The sequence below is a fragment of the Oryctolagus cuniculus genome, chromosome 4 (genome assembly GCF_964237555.1).
Source record: "Oryctolagus cuniculus chromosome 4, mOryCun1.1, whole genome shotgun sequence".
Lineage (NCBI taxonomy): Eukaryota > Metazoa > Chordata > Mammalia > Lagomorpha > Leporidae > Oryctolagus > Oryctolagus cuniculus.
Window position 1 is genome coordinate 125136051 of NC_091435.1, and position 22310 is coordinate 125158360.

The following is a 22310-nucleotide window of genomic DNA, read 5'->3' on the forward strand; positions in this document are numbered from 1 at the left end:
TGGAGCGCGCGCGGCGCCCCGCCCCCGGCCTCACAGTGCGCCGGCGTTAACCCTCCCCGGAGATCTCGGCCACCGGGATTGCGGGTTCCCACAAAGCGTTGTTTCCGAACTCGACCACGGGAGCGTGTCCTGATTGGCTTGCTCTGGAGGTGGGGAAGGGACCTATTTGAGACCGGGACCACTTCCTGAAGCGCGAGGCAGGAAGTTATCTGGTATCTCTGGAGCCCTGTGGAGGGAGAAAGGCTCCCTGCCGCATTGGTGGCGGGAGGTGGGTTGGGAGACTGGCCGCTCGGTCCCGCTGGAGTTAGGAGCCGTTTTCCAACGCAGCACCACGGCCCCCTTCTCCAGCACCGAGCCCGGCGCGGCTGCCCGGGGGGCTCCTTCCGGCTCCTTGACGCCGCCGCAGGGGGCGGCTACCCAGGCATCGCCTGGGCCACCAGCTAGGGGACTGGCAGCCGGTTTCAGCACCCTGGGCCACAGTAAGACGTGCCCTTGTTGTCCCGCGCATTGCCTTCCTTCTTTAAGCCACCGAGACCCTGGTCCAGAGCGACTGCCTTGGACCTGGGACTAGACGGATCCAAAACGCTCGGCCCCGGCCCCCCGCAGACGGGGCTCTGCATCGTCTCTGATATGTCACCCACCGTCTCCCACAAGGACAGCAGCCGGCAACGGCGGCCGGGCACTTTCAACCACTCTCTGGATATGAAGAGCGGTCCTCTGCCGCCGGGCGGCTGGGATGACAGCCATCTGGACTCGGTGGGCGGGGAAGGGGATCGAGAAGCTCTTCTGAGTGAAAGTGGCGTTGGGGACTTCTCAAAAGCCCCGCGGAGCTGCCGGGCCGAGCTAAGCAGCATTTTGCTACTGCTCTTTCTTTACGTGCTCCAGGGTATTCCCTTGGGTCTCGCGGGAAGCATCCCACTCATTTTGCAGAGCAAAAATGTCAGCTATACAGACCAAGCTTTCTTCAGTTTTGTCTTCTGGCCCTTCAGTCTCAAACTGCTCTGGGCCCCGATGGTCGACGCGGTCTACTTTAAGAACTTCGGTCGTCGCAAGTCCTGGCTCGTCCCTACGCAGTACATACTAGGATTCTTCATGATTTATCTATCCACTCAGGTGGACCGGATGCTCGGGAACACCGATGGCAGAACACCCGATGTGGTCGCTCTCACTGTGACGTTCTTTTTGTTTGAGTTCCTGGCCGCCACTCAGGACATCGCTGTGGATGGTTGGGCGTTAACTATGTTATCCCGGGAAAACGTGGGTTATGCTTCTACATGCAATTCAGTGGGCCAGACAGCGGGCTACTTTTTGGGCAATGTTTTGTTTTTGGCCCTTGAATCTGCCGACTTTTGTAACAAATATTTGCGATTTCAGCCTCAACCCAGGGGGATCGTTACCCTTTCAGGTAGTGTATTTGAATTATTCTGACGCTTTTTTACATGTATGAATCCTTTTGAAAGCATGTGATATTGGAGGGAAGTTCATTACTTAATCCTCACAGGAGATCCTGTTATGCGAGGTGCCTGGGGTGGCTTTCCCTTGTTGTTAAAGCCAAAATGACTATATGGGGGCGGTTATATTTGATACTCTGCAGAGAACAGCAGGGACAGCCCATCAGATAAGCAAATTCTGAGTCTAGGAATCCAGGGGTATTGGCTTAAAGCATAGATGCACTTTTTTTTTTAAGCGGTTCATTTGGTTCCCATTTTCCCTTTCCTGTTTCATTGAATTGAGATTTCTAACTTTATAGTTTCTGATCCATTTCTACTGCTCTTATGGGCAAGAGTCCTCAGCTAGCCCTGTAGTGAGTGGAACAGGGCTTATTCATTCAAGGATAATTGAGTTGGCTAAGTGACAGGAGTCTAAGGGCCTTCTATGAATACGGGCTCCACCCACAAAGTAGGAGGAGCTGAACGCTGAGTCCACAGTGCCCAGCCTTATCTGCCTGTGGGAGCCAGGCTCCACGTTGCAGGTAGCAATGTTCTTGAGTGATAGATTCCATGAGGCTGAGATGTGGCATTTTCTGGCTCATTTTCACCATTTGAGAATGCACTAGGGAAAAGTACAAACAGGTACAGGACTTTATCTACAATGTTCAGAGTGCCTGAAGCAATAATTGTGGAACTGAGTTTGGCAAATGATGCTTAAAGAAAGAAGGTTGTGGTCAAATTAGTAAGATGTTTCTTTAACTGGAATTTAAAGTTTATCCTGTAAGAAGTTGGGTGTAATTTCTGCAAAATTTCTTCTTTTTTTTTGCATGAGTAAAAAAATACCTGTAATTATTTCTGGGGGCTTTTGTGTGCATGTGTGTCACTTTCCTAACTAGAAACAGAAATAAAATGACCAATATCAAGAATAACAATATCAGGATATAGTAGAGTTCTTAATTCTATTAGTAATAATGAATGTAGGTGATTTTGTTTGGAAATTTAAGTAATTAAACTTACTCTCACTTTTCCTACCTATCTGCAGATTGCTAACAGGGTAACTGTTAGCAAGACATTGGTATTGGTGGGATAAATTATATGGGAGTGGGCTGAGAGGAGCATATCACGAATATACTACACACCTCCTGGAATCTTATACATCCTCACACACACCTAATCCCTGTCTACTTCCTCAAATTGCTACTTATTATTACTGATGAAATAATGGTTATGCTTCTTCAATTTGTGTGTCAGGGGAATGAGAGAGAACTGCTTTGCACCTAGACAGATTTGTTTTTGAGTATTCTGGTGTTGCACTCCTGCTTTCTGGATAATTCTCTGCCTAGAAATACTGTGTGACTGCATACTGTGGGTCCTTTGTTGCCGTTTTATGTCTGATTTTCATTTTATCCTGGGACTGCTGTTCCTATCACCAAGGATGATTAATGAGATGTTGCGTTACTTAAGATATGAAACTCTCAAAGAAATCAAGATTGAAGAGGCCATGGTAATAACTTGCTAATTGGAAGTTAGAATTTTATCTTAACAATTATGTAAGAGTGATTGCTAAAACATTCCTGAGAATTCCATGATGAGCTCATGAGCTGTTATATCTTTACTCCTCTAGCCACAACTATTCCCCAGTGGATCAAAATTATGCCATTGGATTTTTATTTAGATTGACTTGTTATTTTGCATAGCTGTGAAAATACTTGTGGAATTTGAGCTTTGTTTTCCAGGAGATTCTAAAATTAGCTTACTTTTTAATACGACTTTTTGTATCTATAATGAATTCTGGTTTTCATTCAAACATTGTAGTTAAGAATTAAAGAATTTTTGTGTCTTCATTTTTTAAAAATATTTTTTCTGATTTATTTGAAAGAGTGATGAAAGAGGGAGATACACACACACACACACACACAGATATCTTCCATCTGCTGGTGGTTCACTCCCCAGATGATTGTAATGGCCATGTCTGAACCAGGGGCCAGGAACTCCACAGAGTCTCCCACCTGGGTGGCAGGGGACCAAGCATTTGGGTCATCTTGTGCTGCCTTCCCAGGAGCAGGAAGCTGGACTGGCAGTAGAGTAGCCTGGATGTGAACCAGCCCTCCAATATGGAATGCCAGAATCACAAGTGGCAGCTTAATCCATTACACCACAACACCAGCCCCTTGTTCTTTTTCTTACTGCACATACCACAGATATAGCCTTGTGCTTTCTGGAACTTAGTAAAACTAAGAAAAAACAGTGATTTTTGAGTGAGTAACATATGCAGGAAATAAAATTGGGTAATTAAAGACGACTAATTGCTGATGCAATGTTTAGAAAATCAGAATGTTAAGACACAATTTTTAAAAATTCTCATGTGTGTTCTGCGATTACTTTGTTTTGAGTGTTAGAGATAAAAAATATTGAGGAAGAACAGTTTTTGACATTGAGAAATCAGTACTGTAAATAGTAAATTTAAAATGAACAGGAGGAGTAGGATGAGTAGAATCCCTTAGAAACAAAAATTTGATTGTGCTTAGATTGGATTTTTCATATTTTCAGGCAGTCCTGAACTCAGAAGTAAGCCTTTTCTGTTCTCAGAGCCTTTGTTTCAAGGATGTCTGATAGCAGAGAGAGACCTTTTAAGATGCAAGAAATGATTAAAGTAACCTAGAAGAATATAGAGATTAAAACAATTTTATTACTTTAAAGGATTATATATTTTTTAAAAAAGATTGTATTTTTTTTATTCATTGTTATAGATGAGGTGAATGAGGTCAAGTGACTAGTTTAGGTAGATATATTTCTACAGCTTAGGTTTCCTGACTCCTTATGTCATAATTTTCCTGTGGCTTTTAGGAAACCAGAAAAGCCTTGAGATCTAATTATAATATGTTTGATAGGGTTTTCTGCCTAAAAAAAGTAGTACTGTGACTGCTGACATCTTAAAAAGCATCAGCTCACTCCTGAATGCCTGATTCTTAGAAGTGACACATTAAATATTTTTATTATTTTTTTGAGGCGCACACACACACACACACACACACACAGAGAGCGCTCTCTCATCCTCGGGCTCATTCCCCAGATAGCTGAGTCTGGGCCTGGGGCTGAAGCCAGAAGCTGGAAACTCAGTACAGGGCCCCCAACATGGGTGGCAGGAACTCAGACACTTGAGTCATTACCACTGCTTCCTAGGATCTCTCTTAAGAGCTAGGGGGAAAAAAAAAAAGAATCAAGAGCTAGAGCCAGAAGTCAAATCCAGGCACTCTGATGTGGAATGTGAACATCCTAACTGCTGGGCCAAACATACCTCTCTATTTCAGTTTTGCAAATGACCTGTGTCATTCATTCTCAGGTGTGAATGCCTATTTGGTGCTAGTCTTGTGATAGCTGTAAAAATTTAAGGGAATTCTCTACTCTCAAAGAGCTTAATTGCCTCTAACAGGTATTTGCAAAGCAAAATGACCAAGTAGGTAAATGGGTAATGTAAATGAGTCAGTTGAGTTGGTGCTCAACTGAAGGGATTGGAGGAGGTTTCCCAGTGATGACCTGGGAAACCTGTGCTCCAAGGCGAAAACTTCAACTAGATCTTTTCAGTATTGAACAGAAGCTAGAAATTCCTTACTTATTTCCCTGTTTTTAAAAAGAAACAGTATTTTAAAAATAAACTGGCACAGAGGGTTAAACTGCTGCCTGCAATGCCGGCATTCCATATCAGAGAGCCTGCTGAGTCTCAGCTGCTCTGCTTTAGGTTCAGTTTTTTTGTTTGTTTGTTTGTGTGTGTGGTTTTTTTTTTTTTTTTTTTTTTTTGTAATGTATCCAGGAAAGCAGCAAAGGATGGCTCAAGTACTTGGGCCCTGGCTGGCGTTGTAGGAGATCTGGTTGGAGTTCCAGGCTCCTGGCTTCTGCCTGGCCCAGCCCTAGCCATTATAGCCATTTGAGGAATGAACCAGTGGATAGAAGATGCTCTCTCTCTCCTTCTCTCCCTCTCTCCCTCCCTTCCACTCTCCGTCTCTCCCTGGCTCCCTCTCTTGCCCTCTCTCTTTCTCTCTCTGCCTTTCAAATAAATACAACATATCTTAAATAAATAAAAATAAGCATTCATTAGGTACATATATTTAGAATACAAGCAGCCTGTGACCTGGTATTTGAGACCCTCACTTTAGAAGCGGTAGTAACAACCATTAGAAGCAATTGGGATAAGGGGCAGGATAGCCTCTTCAGAGAAGAGAGCTAAAAATATTAGTACTTATAAATCAGTTGTTGATAAATAGGCATGCACATAGATGAGTTCATCAGAGAAAAAGAGGGTATGTTCCTTTGAAAAAATTGATGCTTTCAGTATCAGTTTTATCAAATTTGTGATGACAGTGAAAACAGGGGCTGCTGTTGTATTGTGCTGTAGCAGGTAAAGCTGGCATCGTTTCATGTTCCAGCTGCTGGCCTGAGAAAAGCCGCAGAAGATGGCCCAAGTGCCTGGGCCCCTATACGCATGTGGAAAACCTGGAAGAAGCTCCTGGGTTCATCCTGGCCCATCTGGGCCTTAGCAGCTATCTGGGGAGTGCACAAGTGGATGGAAGATCTCTTTCTCTAACTCTTTCAAACAAGTTAATTAATTGTTAGGAAAAAACGTGAAAAACAGTACTATTTCTAAAACATTAATGCCTTTAACTAGGAAGAGAGTAGGACTATTGATTCCTTTTTTTTTTTTTTGAAAGGCACAGTTACAGGGGGAGAGAGAGATCAAGATGGAGATGGAGATGGAGATGGAGATGGAGATGGAGATGGAGATGGAGATGGAGATGGAGATGGAGATCTTCCATCCTCTAGTTCATTCTCCAAATGGCTGCAACAGCCGGGACTGGACCAGTCCAAAGCCAGGAGCCCGGAACTTCTTCCGGATCTCCCATAAGGGTGCAGAGGCCCAAGGACTTGGGCCATCCTCTGTCGTCTTCCCAGGCTCATTAGCAGCACACTGGATTGGAAGTAGAGCAGCCGATTCTTGAATTGTCACCCATATGGGATGCCAGCGTCAAAAGCAGAGGCTTAACCTACTAGATAACAACATCATTCCACATGTCTTTGCCTTGCTTTCTTTTTTTTTTTTTTTTTTTTTTTTTTTTTTTTTTTTTTTGACAGGCAGAGTGGACAGTGAGCGAGAGAGACAGAGAGAAAGGTCTTCCTTTGCCGTTGGTTCACCCTCCAATGGCCGCCGCGGCCGGCGCGCTGCGGCCGGCGCACCGCGCTGATCCGATGACAGGAGCCAGGAGCCAGGTGCTTTTCCTGGTCTCCCATGGGGTGCAGGGCCCAAGCACCTGGGCCATCCTCCACTGCACTCCCTGGCCACAGCAGAGGGCTGGCCTGGAAGAGGGGCAACCGGGACAGAATCCGGCGCCCCGACCGGGACTAGAACCCGGTGTGCCGGCGCCGCTAGGCGGAGGATTAGCCTAGTGAGCCGCGGCGCCGGCCTGCCTTGCTTTCAGAAGCAGTACTCCTTAATTATGTGACTAGAAACACTTTTTGGAATTTGGGCAGGACTATTTGACCCATTTCTTGACAGACCAATTATACAGGCTGTAATGTATTTTTTTTTTAAAAAAAGATTTTATTTATTTATTTGAGAGGTAGAGTTACAGACAGTGAGAGGGAGAGACAGAGAGAGAGAGAGAGGTCTTCTATCTGCTCGTTTACTCTCCAGATGTCTGCAACAGCTAAAGCTGAGCCTATATGAAGCCAGGAGCCAGGAGCTTTTTCTGGATCTCCCACATGGGTGCAGGGGTCCAAGCGCTTGGGCCATCTTCCACTGCTTTCCCAGGCCATAGCAGAGAGCTGGACCTAAAGAGGAGCAGCTGGGACTAGAGCTGGTGCTCATATGGGATGCTGGTGCCGCAGGCAGAAGATTAACCTATTGTGCCACAGTGCCAGCCCCTATAATATATTCTTTAGCATCCATATTTAGACTTTAAAACATTACCTGACATCTTCAAAAAGATAAAACTGTAGTTGCTATTGACTGGTAGGGAGCGTGGGGGATAAGGTAGGCATCCCAAGCAGTAGCTTAACTCACTGCCACAACATGTTCACCGGAGACACATTTCTTTTTCCTAACACAATCTTAGAGCTGATTTTAAAATTTCTCATTAATTTTAAAAAATTATTTTAACATGATTATAGACTCACAGGAGATTGCAAAGAAATGTTCGGGGAAGTCTTGTGTACCATGCTATCAGCCTCCTTTTGTCAACATATTATACACATCTAGTATGATATCAAAACTGAGAAACTAATGTGGGAACAATCCATAGAGATTTTTACATTTTGCTAGTTAAATATATACTCATTTGTGCGCATGTGTGTTTGTAGTTCTGTGCAATTTCATCACCAATGTAGCCTTGCATAACCAACACCACAGTCGGGGCTATCCAACTGTTCAAGCACCTTCAGATCGCTTTGCATTGGCATCTATAATTATACCTATCTCCTTATCCCCATCCCTAAACCCTGGCTGACACAAGTCTGTGTTTTGTCTTTATAATTATCCCATTTCAGAAATATTACATAAATGAAATTATGCAGTATATCCTTTGGAAATTGGCTCTTTTCATTCAGCCTAATTTCTTTGAGGTTCATCCAAGTTGTTGCATGTATGAATGGTTTGTTCCTTTTTACTTGCTAAGATTTTTACATTTGTTAGATATACCATAGTTTATTTAACCAGACTTCTACTGAGGGAGATCTGTATGGCTTTCAGTTTTTAAAGCTTACTACTATGTGAAAATAAGTTTTCATTTTTTTGGCATTAATGCCCAAGAGTACAAATGCTCAGCTGTATGGTAAGCTGACTTTTAGTATTTAATGGAACTGTCTAACTGTTTACCAGAATGACTTATCTTGCTACCAGCAATTGTTCGTCTTCTGTCCCTAGTATGGTGTTTGGAATAAAACAGATATGTACATATATGGCACTTTGAATAAAACAGATATACACTTAAATGTAGATTTTTCTTTTCTTTTAGTTGAGAAGTTTTAAATAGAATTGTTTAGTATCATTGGAGTTATGTCATTTCAGAAGTTAATTATAGATTTAAAACATTCTTAATTTCAGATTTTCTTTTTTTCTGGGGAACTGTATTTTTAATAACAACAACATTAGTTGCCCTTCTGAAAAAAGAAAACAAAGAAGTATCAGTTGTAAAAGAAGAAACACAAGGGATCACAGATACTTACAAGCTGCTTTTTTCAATTATAAAAATGCCAGCAGTTCTGACATTTTGCCTTCTGATTCTTACTGCAAAGGTAAGAGAGATTCATAAAGCAAATTTACCATTGTTACTATTACCATATAGAACCCTTTTATGCCTTTTCATTTAAGTTCCTTTCCACTATTGTTAGAATTTAACAGTGAAAAACATTATTTTCTGCTTATTAAAAGTATTTTGAAAGGTGTAATATATCAAATATAATTTCTAAGTTGAATGTCTTGAAATCTTGAAAAGATTATATCAGTTTAAATGTATAATTTTAATTAATGACTAAAAAATAGTAGCTTTCTACTGTTATAGTAAATATACAGTAAATATACATTTAGTGTTGGGGTAGTAAAATTATTATCTCAGAATGTTGCGCTTACAAGAATATGGAAGTGTATTAGAAGTTTCTTTAAAAATGATTTTTTAAAATGCTAAAAGGAAATATACCATAAAATAAATGAGGGTTACTGTTTACTTTTATTTCATGTTAATATATCCCAATTTTATAGTTCTAAAATATTTTTAAGATTTTATACTAGAATGAAGGTAAGTATATTTTGGTACAATGAACTGCATGTTAATGTTACAATATTCCAAAAATCTAAAGTCTTATAGGATATCTTATATTTAAATACTTCATGCTTTTGTTTAACAGCTCTGAAGGGAACATAGTATCATTGTTTTCATTTTAAACTGAGCTTTTCCTTTTCTGAATGATAAGGAGAGAAAGTTCAGAAAAATGCTGAAAGACTCAAGGAAGATAATATCTAATTGCATCATTTAGAAATAAACATCATTAATACTTTCGGTATATTTCCTTTATGTCCTTTTTTCCTTATGTGCTTAATATGCATTTACACAGATGCATATATATTTAAATAGATGCACATTAAGTAGATAATGCTGTATATAATTTTTTATTCCAAACATATTCCTATATCTTTAAATATTATTTGAAAGTATACTTTGAATTATTGGATCATAGGAAATACATAGTATATGCTGGCAAACAGCTTTCCAAAGTGATTGTTCCAATTTTTCCTACCACAAGCAGTGCAAGAGAGTTCTAATTGCTTCACATCCTTGAAAACACATGTATTATTTTAGCTTTCCTGGTGGGTGTGTTTTGGCATCTTGTTAGGTTATAAACTGTACTTCCCTGATGACTGAAATACATGAGCATCTTTTTTTATTTTTTTAAGATTTGTTTATTTATTGGAAAAGCAGAGTTACAGGGGCAGAAGCAGAGAGAAAGAGGTCTTCCATCTGCTGGTTCACTCCCCAAATGGCCACAATGGCTGGAGCTCAGCTGATCTGGAGCCAGGAGCTTCTTCCAGGTCTCCCAGGCAGGTGCAGGTGTTCAAGGACCTAGGCCATTCTCTACTGCCCTCCTAGGTCATAGCAGAGAGCTGGATTGGAAGTGGAACAGTTAAGACTTGAACCGGCACCCATATGGGAAGCTTAGCACTGTAGGTGGTAACTTTACCTGCTATGCTACAGCACTGGCCCTGATGAGCATCTTTTTATATGATTATTAGTCGAATAGCCAGAGTTGCCTTTTTCTTTAAATTTATAATATGTATGTTTTGTTAGATATGTATATTAAAATATCTCTTACTACACAACTTTTAAGACAGTAAATTTTGAAGTCAATTTGTATGTCTCAGTTTTACAAAGACAGTAAATAAAATATAAGTGAAATTATTTTTTGGATTCAAGTGAAGTAGATGATTTCTGAAAAATTTTAATGGTAAAATTTGCTCCTTGATTCCATTCTAAGGAAGGAAATCATATAGTATTTCTGATTTTTTAAATACATATTTATGTGATGTACTATCAGAACTCTCATATATCCTTTACCCAGATTCTCTAATTTTTAACAGCTCCACTTTCTGTCAAGTTGTTCTGTCTGTATGTATTACATATTTCTGATTAAATCTGTCAGAATAATTTGTACGTGTGTATTTTTATCCATAAATATTTTAAATATGTATACCCTAAGAAAAAGACTTCCTTTTATAAACAATTGAGTTTTAAAAATCTGAGGCCAGGTTGTGGCATAGCAGGTTAAGACACAGTTTGCCACACCAGCATATCCCATATCAGAATTCCAACTGGCATCCTGACTACTTTGCTTCTGATCCAGCTTTGTGCTGATGCACCTGGGAAGGCAGTGGAAAATGTCCAAAGTTCCTGGGCCTCTGCCGTCCTGTGGGAGATCAGGGTGGAGTTTGTGGCTTCAGCCTGGCCCAACCCTGTCTGTTGTGGGTATTTAAGGAGTGAACCGGCAGGTGGAAGATCTCTTGGTATCTGTCTCTCCTGTCCCTGTTGCTCTGCCTTTCAAGTACATATATCTTTAAAATATATATAATAAGTAATCTAGAAATTTTAAATCGATGCAATGTTATTATCTAATCACAGTTCAACCAAATTTAACCAATTTTCCCACAACAGCCTTTATAACTTTTTCCTGCTTTGGGAACCAATCCAAGATCACACCATTGCATTTGTTAAGAGTCTTTTTCTTTCATAACCTTGACATTTTTTGAAGAATACAGACCAATTATTCTATAGAATGTCTTTCAGTTCATGTTTTGGTTCAAATCATGCATATAAAGCAGGAATACTATAGAAGTAATATTTTAATATCTATAGTGAATTATGTCAGAAGTCATATCATGTCCCTTTGTCTGTTGTTTTTAACTTGACTTTGTTAATCCGTTTTAAAGCTACCATTTTTGCTTTTGTAATTAAAAATTAATTTTTCAGGAGTTACTTTGAATATCTTATTTTGCTTCAAACTTTTATCTACTACTTTTAGTATCCTTATATTGTTTTGATTTTAAGTTCATCTAGGGGTGCCCATTGTGGCGCAGTGTTGTAAACTGCCACCTGTAAAGCTGACATCCCATATGAGCACTGGTTGGAGTACCTGCTGCTCTGCTTCCAATCCAGCTCCTCACTTATGTGACTGGGAAAGCAGCAGCAGATGTCCCAAGTGTTTGGGACTCCTGCCAACCACATGGGAGACCCTGATGGAGTTTCAGGCTCTTGGCTTCCTCCCTGCCTAGTCCCTGCTGTTGTGCCTACGTGGGGAGTAAACCAGCGGGTGGAAGATTCTTTCTCTCTCTCCCTCCCTCCCTCCCTCTCTCCCTCTCTCTCCCTCTCTCCCTCTCCCTCTCCCTCCCCCCTCTCTCTTTCCCTCTCTTCCTCTATCCCTCTCTCTCTCTTCCTCTCTCTCTCCCTCTCTCTCTTTCCCTCTCTCCCCCTCTCCCCCTCTCTCCCTCTCTTTCCCTCTCTTCCTCTATCCCTCTCTCTCTCCCTCTCTTCCCCCTCTCTCTTTCTCCCTCTCTCTCTCCTTCTCTCTCTCCCCCTTTCTCCCTCTCTCTCTCCCTCTCTCTCTCTCCCTCTCTCTCCCTCTCTCTCTTTCCCTCTGTCTCTCCCTCTCTCTCCCTTTCTTTCTCCCCCTCCCTCTCCCACCTCCCCTCCATCCCCCCATCTGTAACTGACTTTCAAATTTAAAATGAAAATCTAACTATCCCTTTTTTCAGACTCATTTTACTCACCCTGAAGATACAGTGTTTTCCCAGAATTACTTTTTTTTTAAATGATTATGCTACCATTTGCTAGGTAATAGTGGCTTTTTAAAAAGACATTAATTTATCTACTTATAAGGCAGAAAGATCTTTCGCCTGATAGTTCATTCCTCAAATGCCCACAACAGCCAGACTGAAGCCAGGAGCTCCATTTGTGTCTCCCATGTGGTTGAAAGGAACCTAAGTACTTGGGTCATCATCTACTGTCTCCCAGGATGCATTAGCAGGAAGATGGATTGGTAGCAGAGGCAGGACTCAATCCCAGGCACTCCAGTATGGGATGCAGGTGTCATCCCAAGTGACTGCTTAACCCTTTGTACCACAGTGCCTGCCCCTAATAGTGGCTTTTTTTAAAAAGCGTATTAATTTCAGAGGCAGAGAAAGAGCTCCCATCTACTAGTTTACTCCTAAAATGTTTGCAATAGCTAGAGCTGGGTCAAGCTAAAACCAGGAGTCAGGAAAGAGTCCTACATGAGTGGTAGGAAACCAATCACTTGAGCCATCACCACTGTCTCCCAGAGTCTGCATTAGCAGGAAGCTGAAGTCAGTTGTCAGAGCCAGGTATCTAGCCCAGTACTCTGATATGGGATGTGAGCATCTTACGTTATGTCTTAACCACTAGGCTAAATGCCCACTCCCAGAATTACTTGTGAAGCTTTAGATGGCCTTAGGAAATTTTATTATGATCTGTGCAGAACCATCAAAAATGTGTCTGTGTGTCAGTGATGCTTCATTTTAGCCAGATTTAGTTGAAGTCAACTGAAGGCTTTGTTTTAAACTTAATACAAATTGATAAATGTGGATGTTTGCCAATGTTTATTGTACTAACCGGTTTGACTTTTTTGAAGTAGAAATTTGTTAAGATACAGTGAGACTGCTGATTCACTTTCCTAATGCCTAGAATAACCAGAGCTGGATCAGGCTAAAGCCAGGATCCCAGAACTTAATCCAGGTTTCCTTTGTGGGTGGCAGGGACGCAAGTACTTAAGCCATCATCTTCTGCCTCCCAGGGTATCCATTGGCAAGGAAGCAGGATTGAAAGTGAAGTAGCTGAACCTTGTACTAGGCAGGCACTCCAATATGGGATGCAGGCATCCCAAGCAGTGACTTAACAGCTGCACCAAACATTGGCTCCTGAAGTGGAAATTTAGATGTAATTGAACCATCAGCAGTTTCCATGTATAGTAAATCTTTTTGTCTTACATTTTTTACTGAAAATTCTTAATAAGCCATAAAACAAAATGTGCCTTGGGTAGCTTGATTGTTGTATCGGATATAATAATATGATACTTGTATCTGTAATGAGGCAATAATGAAATTGAAGTTCTTGAAGAACTTATATATGTCTAGAGAAATGTATTTCATAAGTCACAAGTTAAAATTCTCTTTAATTTTTATATTGCAGATTGGTTTCTCAGCAGCAGACGCAGTAACAGGACTAAAATTGGTGGAAGAGGGAGTACCCAAAGAACATTTAGCCTTATTGGCAGTTCCAATGGTTCCTTTGCAGATAATATTGCCTCTGATTATCAGCAAATACACTGCAGGTCCCCAACCACTAAACATATTTTACAAAGCCATGCCCTACAGGTAAAGATGAAATAAAACCTTAATAAACAAGAAAAGTTAAAATGGGAACCATTCATCAGGATCACTAGAGTGTTAGATGGACAAAGATTTGAGAAGTAACTTTAATTTCAATTCATTTATATATACTTTTTTAAAAAATTTTAAAGGTGTATTTATTTGAAAGAGTTACACAGAGAGAGAAGGAGAGGCAGAGAGAGAGAGAGAGAGAGAGGTCTCCCATGTGCTGGTTCACTCCCTAATTGGCTGCAATAGCTGGAGCTGCACCAATCTGAAGCAAGGAGCCAGGAGCTTCTTCCGGGTCTCCCAAAGGGACCCAAGGAGTTAGGCCATCTTCTACTGCTTTCCCAGGCCACAGCAGAGAGCTGGGTCAGAAGTGGAACAGCTGGGTCTCGAACCAGTGCCCAGATGGGAGGTTGGCACTGCAGGCTGCAGCTTCACCTGCTACACCAAAGTTCCACCCCCATGTATACTTTTTTTAAAAAAAATTATTTATTTATTATTTTAAAGGCAGAGAGAGAGAAAGAGAAGTCTTCCATCTGCTTGTTCACTCCCCAAATGGCTGCAACTGCAGGAGCTAGGCTAATCAGAAGTCAAGAGCCTGGAGCTTCTTCCAGTTCTCAAGGGGCCCAAGCACTTGGGCCATTTTCCACTGCTTTCCCAGGCTATAGCAGAGAGCTGGATCTAAGTGGTGCATCCAGGACTTGAACCGATGCCCATATGGGATGCTGGCACTACAGGTGGTGGCTTTACCCACTATGCCAAAGCACCGGCCCCTATATATACTTTTTAAGCCTACTAACTAGTTTTAGGTATGGGGTTCTTTTGTATGGTAGGCACACAGATTTCTAGTTTTGTTATTTAACTAAAATGGGAGTCAACTCAATGTTCCTTTCTCTTTCTGTAGGCTGTTGCTTGGATTAGAATATGCACTGCTGGTTTGGTGGACTCCTAAAGTGGAGCATCAAGGGGGATTCCCCATATATTACTATGTTGCAGTGCTGCTGAGTTATGCTTTACATCAGGTAAGCTTACTCTGGCTTAAGGAAAGGAAATCACACAAAGGAAATTATTTGTGGGTGAACTTTAAACCTGGTGGCTTTTGACTTAATCAGTTCTGTTAATGAAAAGAGAGCTTCTTGTTCATTTTTAAAAAACTTTTAAATTTATTTAATAAGAATTTGTTACAGTTCAAAATTGATTGGAAAGTTAACTAACTCTATTGTTGCTAAGTATCCCTCAGTCTTTCCCAAGTTTGGGTTCTTCCATTCTATAATTTCTAATGTCTTTTCTTTCTGAAAATATTGAGATGTAATGATGGCTACTGGATTAGATGTCCTATGCTTCTGGCTTAGATCCTGTGTTGAAAGTTCTGACTTACTCTTTGATTCTGGGAGCTGTGTGTTAAGCTGCTTTTCATTCTTAAATATGCTTATAATACTTGAAAGAAGTAATCCCTACTTTGCTGCATCCTTACCTAAGCTGCTTTTGCAGAATGAAGTTTTTGTTCTGATGCTAGTTATTCAAGCCTCCCTTGACTACTCATGGTAGATTTAATCTCTCATTTATTTATGCCCCAGTGATACAATATGTGTACTTTTATTTATAAAAATTATTGCATTTAATCATCATCATTTATTCTTTGCTTTCCCAGCCTAGAAAAAATTCTTCATTAGTACAGAGGGACTGTATCTTATTCACCTTTGCTATGATCTTGAATCCTGGCTTGTAGGTGATCAATAAAGGTCTGTTGAATTGGGTTCAGTGAAGATCATAAAAATTAATCTTTATGTTAATTTATAGTATTCTTCATTTAGACTATAGCTTTATAAGTCTAATCATGCTAAAGATGTTTTGCATTCTCCCTACAGGTTACATTGTACAGCATGTATGTTTCTATAATGGCTTTCAATGCAAAGGTTAGTGATCCACTTATTGGAGGAACATACATGACTCTTTTAAATACTGTGTCCAATCTGGGAGGAAACTGGCCTTCTACAGTAGCCCTTTGGCTGGTGGATCCTCTCACAGTAAAAGAGTGTGTAGGAGCATCAAATCAGAATTGTCGAACACCGGATGCTGTCGAGGTAAGTATGTTGTCATTTTAAATATCATAAAGCTAATGTTAAGATGCTAATTTTATTTTGCCTTTTGAAGTATTATATCTTAAACAAGTCATATCTGCTCAAAGTTTCTAGTGTACAAATTACATAATTTTTTTCTTTTCATCATCACTAAGGCTTATAATGCATTCATGTCAACAAGACTAGCTCACTTAAAGATGCTTATAAATAAAGGAAAGGCAATCTCTCTCTCCCCTGCTTTGAGGACCACTGTCTCACATGGTAGGCACTCAATAAATGCATAAATGAAAAATTCCATTGGTTATTTATATAACAATTGTAGATAAAACTGAATGATGGGCTGGCGCTGCGGCTCACTAGGATAATCCTCCACTTGCGGCGCCAGTACCCTGGGTTCTAGTCCCGGTTGGGGCGCCGTAGCCTGTCCCAGTTGCTCCTCTTCCAGTCCAGCTCTCTGCTGTGGCCCGGGGGGGCAGTGGAGGATGGCCCAAGTGCTTGGGCCCTGCACCTGCATGGGAGACCAGGAGGAGGCACCTGGCTCCTGGCTTCAGATCAGTGCAGTGCCGGCCGGAGCGGCCATTTGTGGGGTGAACCAACGGAAGGAAGACCTTTCTCTCTGTCTCTCTCTCTCTCTCATTGTCTAACTCTATCTGTGAAATAAAAAAAAAAAAAAACTGAATGATGAGTGCTTTATTGACAAATTATTTAAAGTAATATTAGTCTACTTCTAGAGTTGGTTCTAAGGTCCATTGGAAATTACTTTACATTTCCCAATGTGGAAGATTGCATCTTAAAAATGAGTATTGTTTACAACAAGAATTGGAAATTATTTTTAATCCTTTTGGTAGCAATAGAGAGATTAAAATATATTAACATAATTTGCCCCTAGAAGTGAGTGAAATACTAAAAGAAATGTTTTAAAACTTTAGCAAAGCAGCCAGCGCAGCGGCTCACTAGGCTAATCCTCCGCCTAGCAGCGCCGGCACACCCGGTTCTAGTCCTGGTCGGGGCGCCAGATTTTGTCCCAGTTGCCCCTCTTCCAGGCCAGCTCTCTGCTGTGGCCAGGGAGTGCAGTGGAGGATGGCCCAAGTGCTTGGGCCCTGCACCCCATGGGAGACCAGGAGAAGTACCTGGCTCCTGCCATCGGATCAGCGCGGTGCGCCGGCCGCAGCGCGCCGGCCGCGGCGGCCATTGGAGGGTGAACCAACGGCAAAAAGGAAGACCTTTCTCTCTGTCTCTCTCACTGTCCACTCTGCCTGTCAAAAAAAAAAAAAAAAAAAAAAGAAAGAAAGAAAAAAAAAACTTTAGCAAAGCATTAATCCTTTAAATTGCAAAGTAGAAATGTGTTAATTGCTAAATTCTTTCATTTTGAAATTGTGAAACAGTTATAATTTCATTTTCACAGCTTTGCAAAAAACTTGGTGGCTCATGTGTTACAGCACTGGATGGTTATTATGTGGAATCGATTATTTGTGTTTTTATTGGATTTGGATGGTGGTTCTTTCTTGGTCCGAAATTTAAAAAGTTACAGGATGAGGGACCATCTTCATGGAAGTGCAAAAGGAGCAATTAATGCATGAACTACTGGACATTCTAGAAAGGTAACTGTAGATTTAATTCAGAGAGCTCTGATAATCAGTGCACAGGAGTATAAAATATTATTTTAAACAAGGAATTTATTAATATAAAATGCCAAATGTTTGAAAAATAGAGACCTCTCTGTATATCTGATCACATTTTTTCCTTGCCTTGTCGATGTATTTAAAGTTTACTTAAGGTCTGGAAATTGGTTCTAAAGCAACTTTTCTGGCCTTGTTATTTGATTTATACTTTTTAAATTTACTGACCAAAGCACGTTTTAAGCTGTAATACAGTAGCCATGGTTGGTAACCATGCAGTCAAGTATTGGTATCAGTTCCTGTCATTGAGTTGTATTTCTAGCTTTGGTACTATATATTAAATGGAAGAGAGTTTGATATTCAGTGCTAACTACAACTAGTCTGACCTTACTGACAGTTAAAATTTTATTTTGAATTGTAAATTGGTTAAATTTTATGTGGAATTTGCTGAGCAATGTAAACTAATGAAACATCATTTTAGTTATTTTTCTGACCATAGCCACAGTGTACAAATGCATTTGTGTTAAAAAAACAAAAACTATTTTAAATGTATTTCCTGCTTTTGTAAGCATTGAAGATTTATAAGAAGATTATTCAAACTATTTTTTATAAAATGAAAGTTATGATTTCTAATTTATTGATTCCCCTCCTCAACACTCTTTTTTGGAAGATATTATGATTTCTTGTTAGCTTTTACCCTACAGCTTACATGTGTTTTTTTGTCATAACAGTGCTTCATGGCACACAGACAGCTAAAACGGGGATCAAATTTAGTGTTTTATGTATGTTCATGGCAAAGTTTTGGAAATAAAAATTAAGGTTATTCTGCAAGTAGTTTTTTTTTTAATTTCTGTAGGAAAAAATAAAGCTTTCTGATTAAATTTAAATTAATAATACCATAATTTTAAAAATGAATATTTTAAAGAGAGAAACAAAGACATTTTGTGCCTTTGACAAATCATATAATGGAAGGATGTTTATTAATTAAGCACTTTACTAAGTGAAAAAGATCTCATGTTTGCGCCATGCCACATCAGGTACTGTATTTCCATTTATTAAAACATAGCCTTTTGGTTGTAAACTATAGTTTCCAGGAAAAATTGCTATCCCAGGAAAATTAAACTTTTGAGTACTTCAGCAATTTTCAGCATAGTATATATACCAGTGATAAGGTTTTTTTGCATATTTTGCATTATTCATTACTCTAACTATTTAGAGATTACATAAATCCACCAGAAGTTAGAGAAAAGACTGTTATAAATCTTAATAATTTTGTCTTTGTGGGAAAATACATACTAATTCCTGATTTTGTTAATTTTATAACATAGGTTGGATTTTAGAGTGGGGTTTTTATAAGTAATGAAGGATAAAATGGGTGGGAGAAAATGGCGCACAGCATCTGAAGAAAGATAGGGGCTATGGCCTCTAGAAGTCATGCACTGCCATTGGAAAACCTGTATTGGGCACCGATATCAGATCCTGAAGAATCACCTGGAGTAACACTCATCCTAAAGACAAGGAAACCACAGCAAACAAACCAGAGACTACAGTACTTTGTTACATGGTTTTCCATTATCATGTATTATAATCAAAATGTTTACTTGAATAAAGAAAAACCCACTAAACACTCATTTGTAAAATGAACTTTGCTTTTTAATTTTTCAATTAGGAAGCTCAGATTGTTATCTTTTATTTCTTTAATTTAATCTTTTCACAAATTAAACATACTTTCAAATAGCTTTAAGCCTATATATCTTTAATGGCATGAATTTTTTCTTTTAAAAAAAGGTTTATTTATTTGAAAGAATGACAGAGAGCGAGTGAGAGAGAGAAAGAGAGAGAAAGACCTTCCATTCAATGGTTCACTCCCCAGATGGTCACAGAAGCCAGGAGGAGCTTCATCACTTCTCCCATGTGGGTGAAGGGACTGAAGTACTTGGACCATCTTTCTGCTGCTTTTCCCAGGCCATTAGCAGGGAGTTGGATCAGAATTGGATTAGCTGGGACTCGAAGCATTGCCCATGTGGTGGTGGCATCACTGGTGGTGGCTTTACCCACTATACCAAAACACAGGCCCTTTAATGATTTTAAACCTTTACCTATAACATGAAAGCCATTGATTCTATTTTCTGTAGAAATTAGCAAAAAATATTTTTAATTGAAGTCATTGGTAATTTGAGGCCATGTTTGTAGTGCATGTTAAAAAAGGCTTAGTAGCCGGCACCATGGCTCAATAGGCTAATCCTCCGCCTTGCGGCGCCAGCACACTGGGTTCTAGTCCCGGTCGGGGTGCTGGATTCTGTCCCGGTTGCCCCTCTTCCAGGCCAGCTCTCTGCTGTGGCCAGGGAGTGCAGTGGAGGATGGCCCAAGTGCTTGGGCCCTGCACCCCATGGGAGACCAGGATAAGCACCTGGCTCCTGCCTTCAGATCAGCGCGATGCGCCGGCCGCAGCGGCCGTTGGAGGGTGAACCAATGGCAAAAGGAAGACCTTTCTCTCTGTCTCTCTCTCACTGTCCACTCTGCCTGTCAAAAAAAAAAAAAAAAGACTCAGTAGCTGTGTTGCACACATTGATCACCAATGACATTTAAAAGTGATTTCCTTGGAAATCAGTAGTACCCTGTTTGTTCTTCTTGATTGATTAATCCTAATAAACTCTACCTTCAAATATGGACATTAATTCCTTCAGTAAACGCATTGTATATTTACTGGCTAATATTAGACTGAACATATATATGTGTGTATATATATATATATTTATGTCAGTATCTCCATGTGCACATTGGTTACAACATGTATATGTATGAGTTTGAAAAGTTCTCACTAGATTAGCTAAGTCTCAATTCAAAAACTCCCTCTGGGGCCGGCCAGCACTGTAGCATGGTTGGTAAAGCTGCTGCCTGCAGTGCGGGTATCCTATATGGGCCTGGTTCAAGTCCCAGCTGCTCCACTTCCAATCCAGCTCTCTGCTATGGCCTGGGAAAGCAGTGGAAGATGGCCCAAGTCCTTGGGCCCCTGCACCTGTGTGGGAGACCCAGAAGAAGCTCCTAGCTCCTGGCTTCGGATCAACTCAGCTCTGGCCATTCTGGCCAATTGGTGAGTGAACCAGTGATGGAAGACCTCTCTCTCTCTCTCTCTCTGCCTCTTCTTTCTCTCTATGTAACTCTGACTTTCAAATAAATAAATAAATCTTCTAAAACTCCCTCTGATGTAAATATTTTAGTTTTGCCTGATGAGTCATAAAGTTTGATACCTTCAATAGATTTTTCTAGAGTTCTTTTATATTAAACTTTATTGCAAAGGGTTTATCCTAAACAGATGTCATTGCAGCCCTAAGACCTCTGAATTGTTTGCAAACCTTGAATGGCTATAATCCAAAGAAACATAAAAACTGCGGCATTGAATATAAGTTGCACTGTGAATTGCATCATAAATCTGAAATAAGAGTTTAAAATTACTTGAAGTATCCTGAAAACTACTAAAAGAGAAATCTATGATGAAAACTGGAAAATTGCTGTATTTGTAGTATTGACAGTGAAGAAATTAGCGTACATAAGACATTACTGGTAACAGAGACTTAGGATAAATTATATTCCACAGAAGACAAATCTTAGTCATTAAACACTTTTTTTTTGCCTTGTTAACAGAAACCCAGAAAAATAAGTTTGTTTCACTTTACATTAAGTGGTCCATCACTATTTAATTTAACAGATGACCACATTTGTTTTGTATTTTGGAGGATCATTTTTTTTTTAGCAGTTGAATAAGTAAAGCTATATGATACAGACCTTACTAAAAGTGGAGAAACAGGGTCCAGCATTGTGGCACAGCAGGCTAAGTTGTAGCTTGCTATGCAGGCATCATGTATTGGAGTATGGGTTCAAGTCCCAGCTACCCTGCTTTTGATCCAGCTTCCTTAATGTGCCTAGGAAAGCAGTGGACAATGACACAGGTACTTGGGCCCCTGCCACCCACCCATGTGGGAGACCAGGACGGAATCCCTAGCTCCTGGCATCTACCTGGCCCAGATCTGACTTTTGTGGCCATTTGAGAAGAAAACCAATGGATAGAATATATTTCTCTCTCTGTGTCTCTCCCTATCTCTTTGCCTTTTTAATGTTAAAAGAAGAAATGGCTTATTGAAACCATTCCCTGCATTTTCTCAAAATGAATTTTACCTGAGTTTTAGAGAAAGAAAAACTTTCAAAACAATAACAGCTAAGATTAATATATTTAATGAGAACCATTTTAGTTACAGAAGGGAAGGTGCTATTATTTTACGTTGTAACTGCTGAAACTTTATAACCAATATGTTTGGTACATAGCAAGCCTAACTGTAATTAACTTGATTTTCTCTAGAAGACTTAAGATACTTTATAGATCATATTCTTTCTACTTGAGCTTATAAATGGGTGATTTGACCATGGTATATTTAATGTGACTATTTGATTTGAGACAGAGCTGATCAAAATTGCTATGCGAGTCTTCATTTTACTCCTGTAATGTGTTGGCAGGGGAGAGTGGGCATGGAGAGCATTTAGCTTTCTGGAATTCTGTTTTGGTGGATGCAGGCCCTATATCAGGGCAGACTATTGTAGAGGATTCATGCCCTGTCCCATTTCACTATTGGATTATAAAGATTGCTTTTAACGAAGTTTGTTTTATTGTGAAGGAGAGAAGTGGACATTTTGTAGGAGAACATAGTTTATGTAGCAGAATGAAAATTATTTGATTAATTATGACATTTACTCTCTAAAA

The 22310-nt window shown here is 40.1% G+C and overlaps 1 protein-coding gene across 5 annotated transcripts; it reads left to right on the top strand.

The window, feature by feature from the left end:
• The first annotated feature begins 31 nt into the window (after positions 1 to 31).
• Positions 32 to 19185, top strand: SLC33A1 (solute carrier family 33 member 1). 5 transcript variants are annotated; one of them, XR_007908767.2, is made up of 8 exons: positions 37 to 1405; positions 8524 to 8714; positions 13670 to 13854; positions 14759 to 14876; positions 15723 to 15938; positions 16091 to 16196; positions 17341 to 17536; positions 18883 to 19185. XR_007908767.2 is itself a non-coding variant. In XM_008266377.4 (7 exons), the coding sequence occupies exons 1-6, from the start codon at positions 631 to 633 to the stop codon at positions 17506 to 17508; spliced, it is 1653 nt and encodes a 550-aa protein (XP_008264599.2). In that variant the 5' UTR covers positions 32 to 630; the 3' UTR covers positions 17509 to 17536; positions 18883 to 19185. The 5 variants fall into 5 exon arrangements, 4 of the variants coding, with proteins under 4 accessions (XP_008264599.2, XP_002716358.2, XP_008264598.3 ...); XM_008266377.4 differs by lacking the exon at positions 16091 to 16196 and having other exon boundaries at positions 32 to 1405; XM_008266376.4 differs by having other exon boundaries at positions 17341 to 19185.
• The last annotated feature ends 3125 nt before the right edge of the window (positions 19186 to 22310 follow it).

Coding starts and splice junctions, on each gene's coding strand:
- SLC33A1 (XM_008266376.4), top strand. CDS start 631: ATGTCACCCACCGTCTCCCACAAGGACAGCAGCCGGCAACGGCGGCCG. Junction 13,855..14,758: donor TACAAAGCCATGCCCTACAG/GTAAAGATGAAA, acceptor CTCTTTCTGTAG/GCTGTTGCTTGGATTAGAAT. Junction 15,939..16,090: donor GAACACCGGATGCTGTCGAG/GTAAGTATGTTG, acceptor ATCATCACTAAG/GCTTATAATGCATTCATGTC.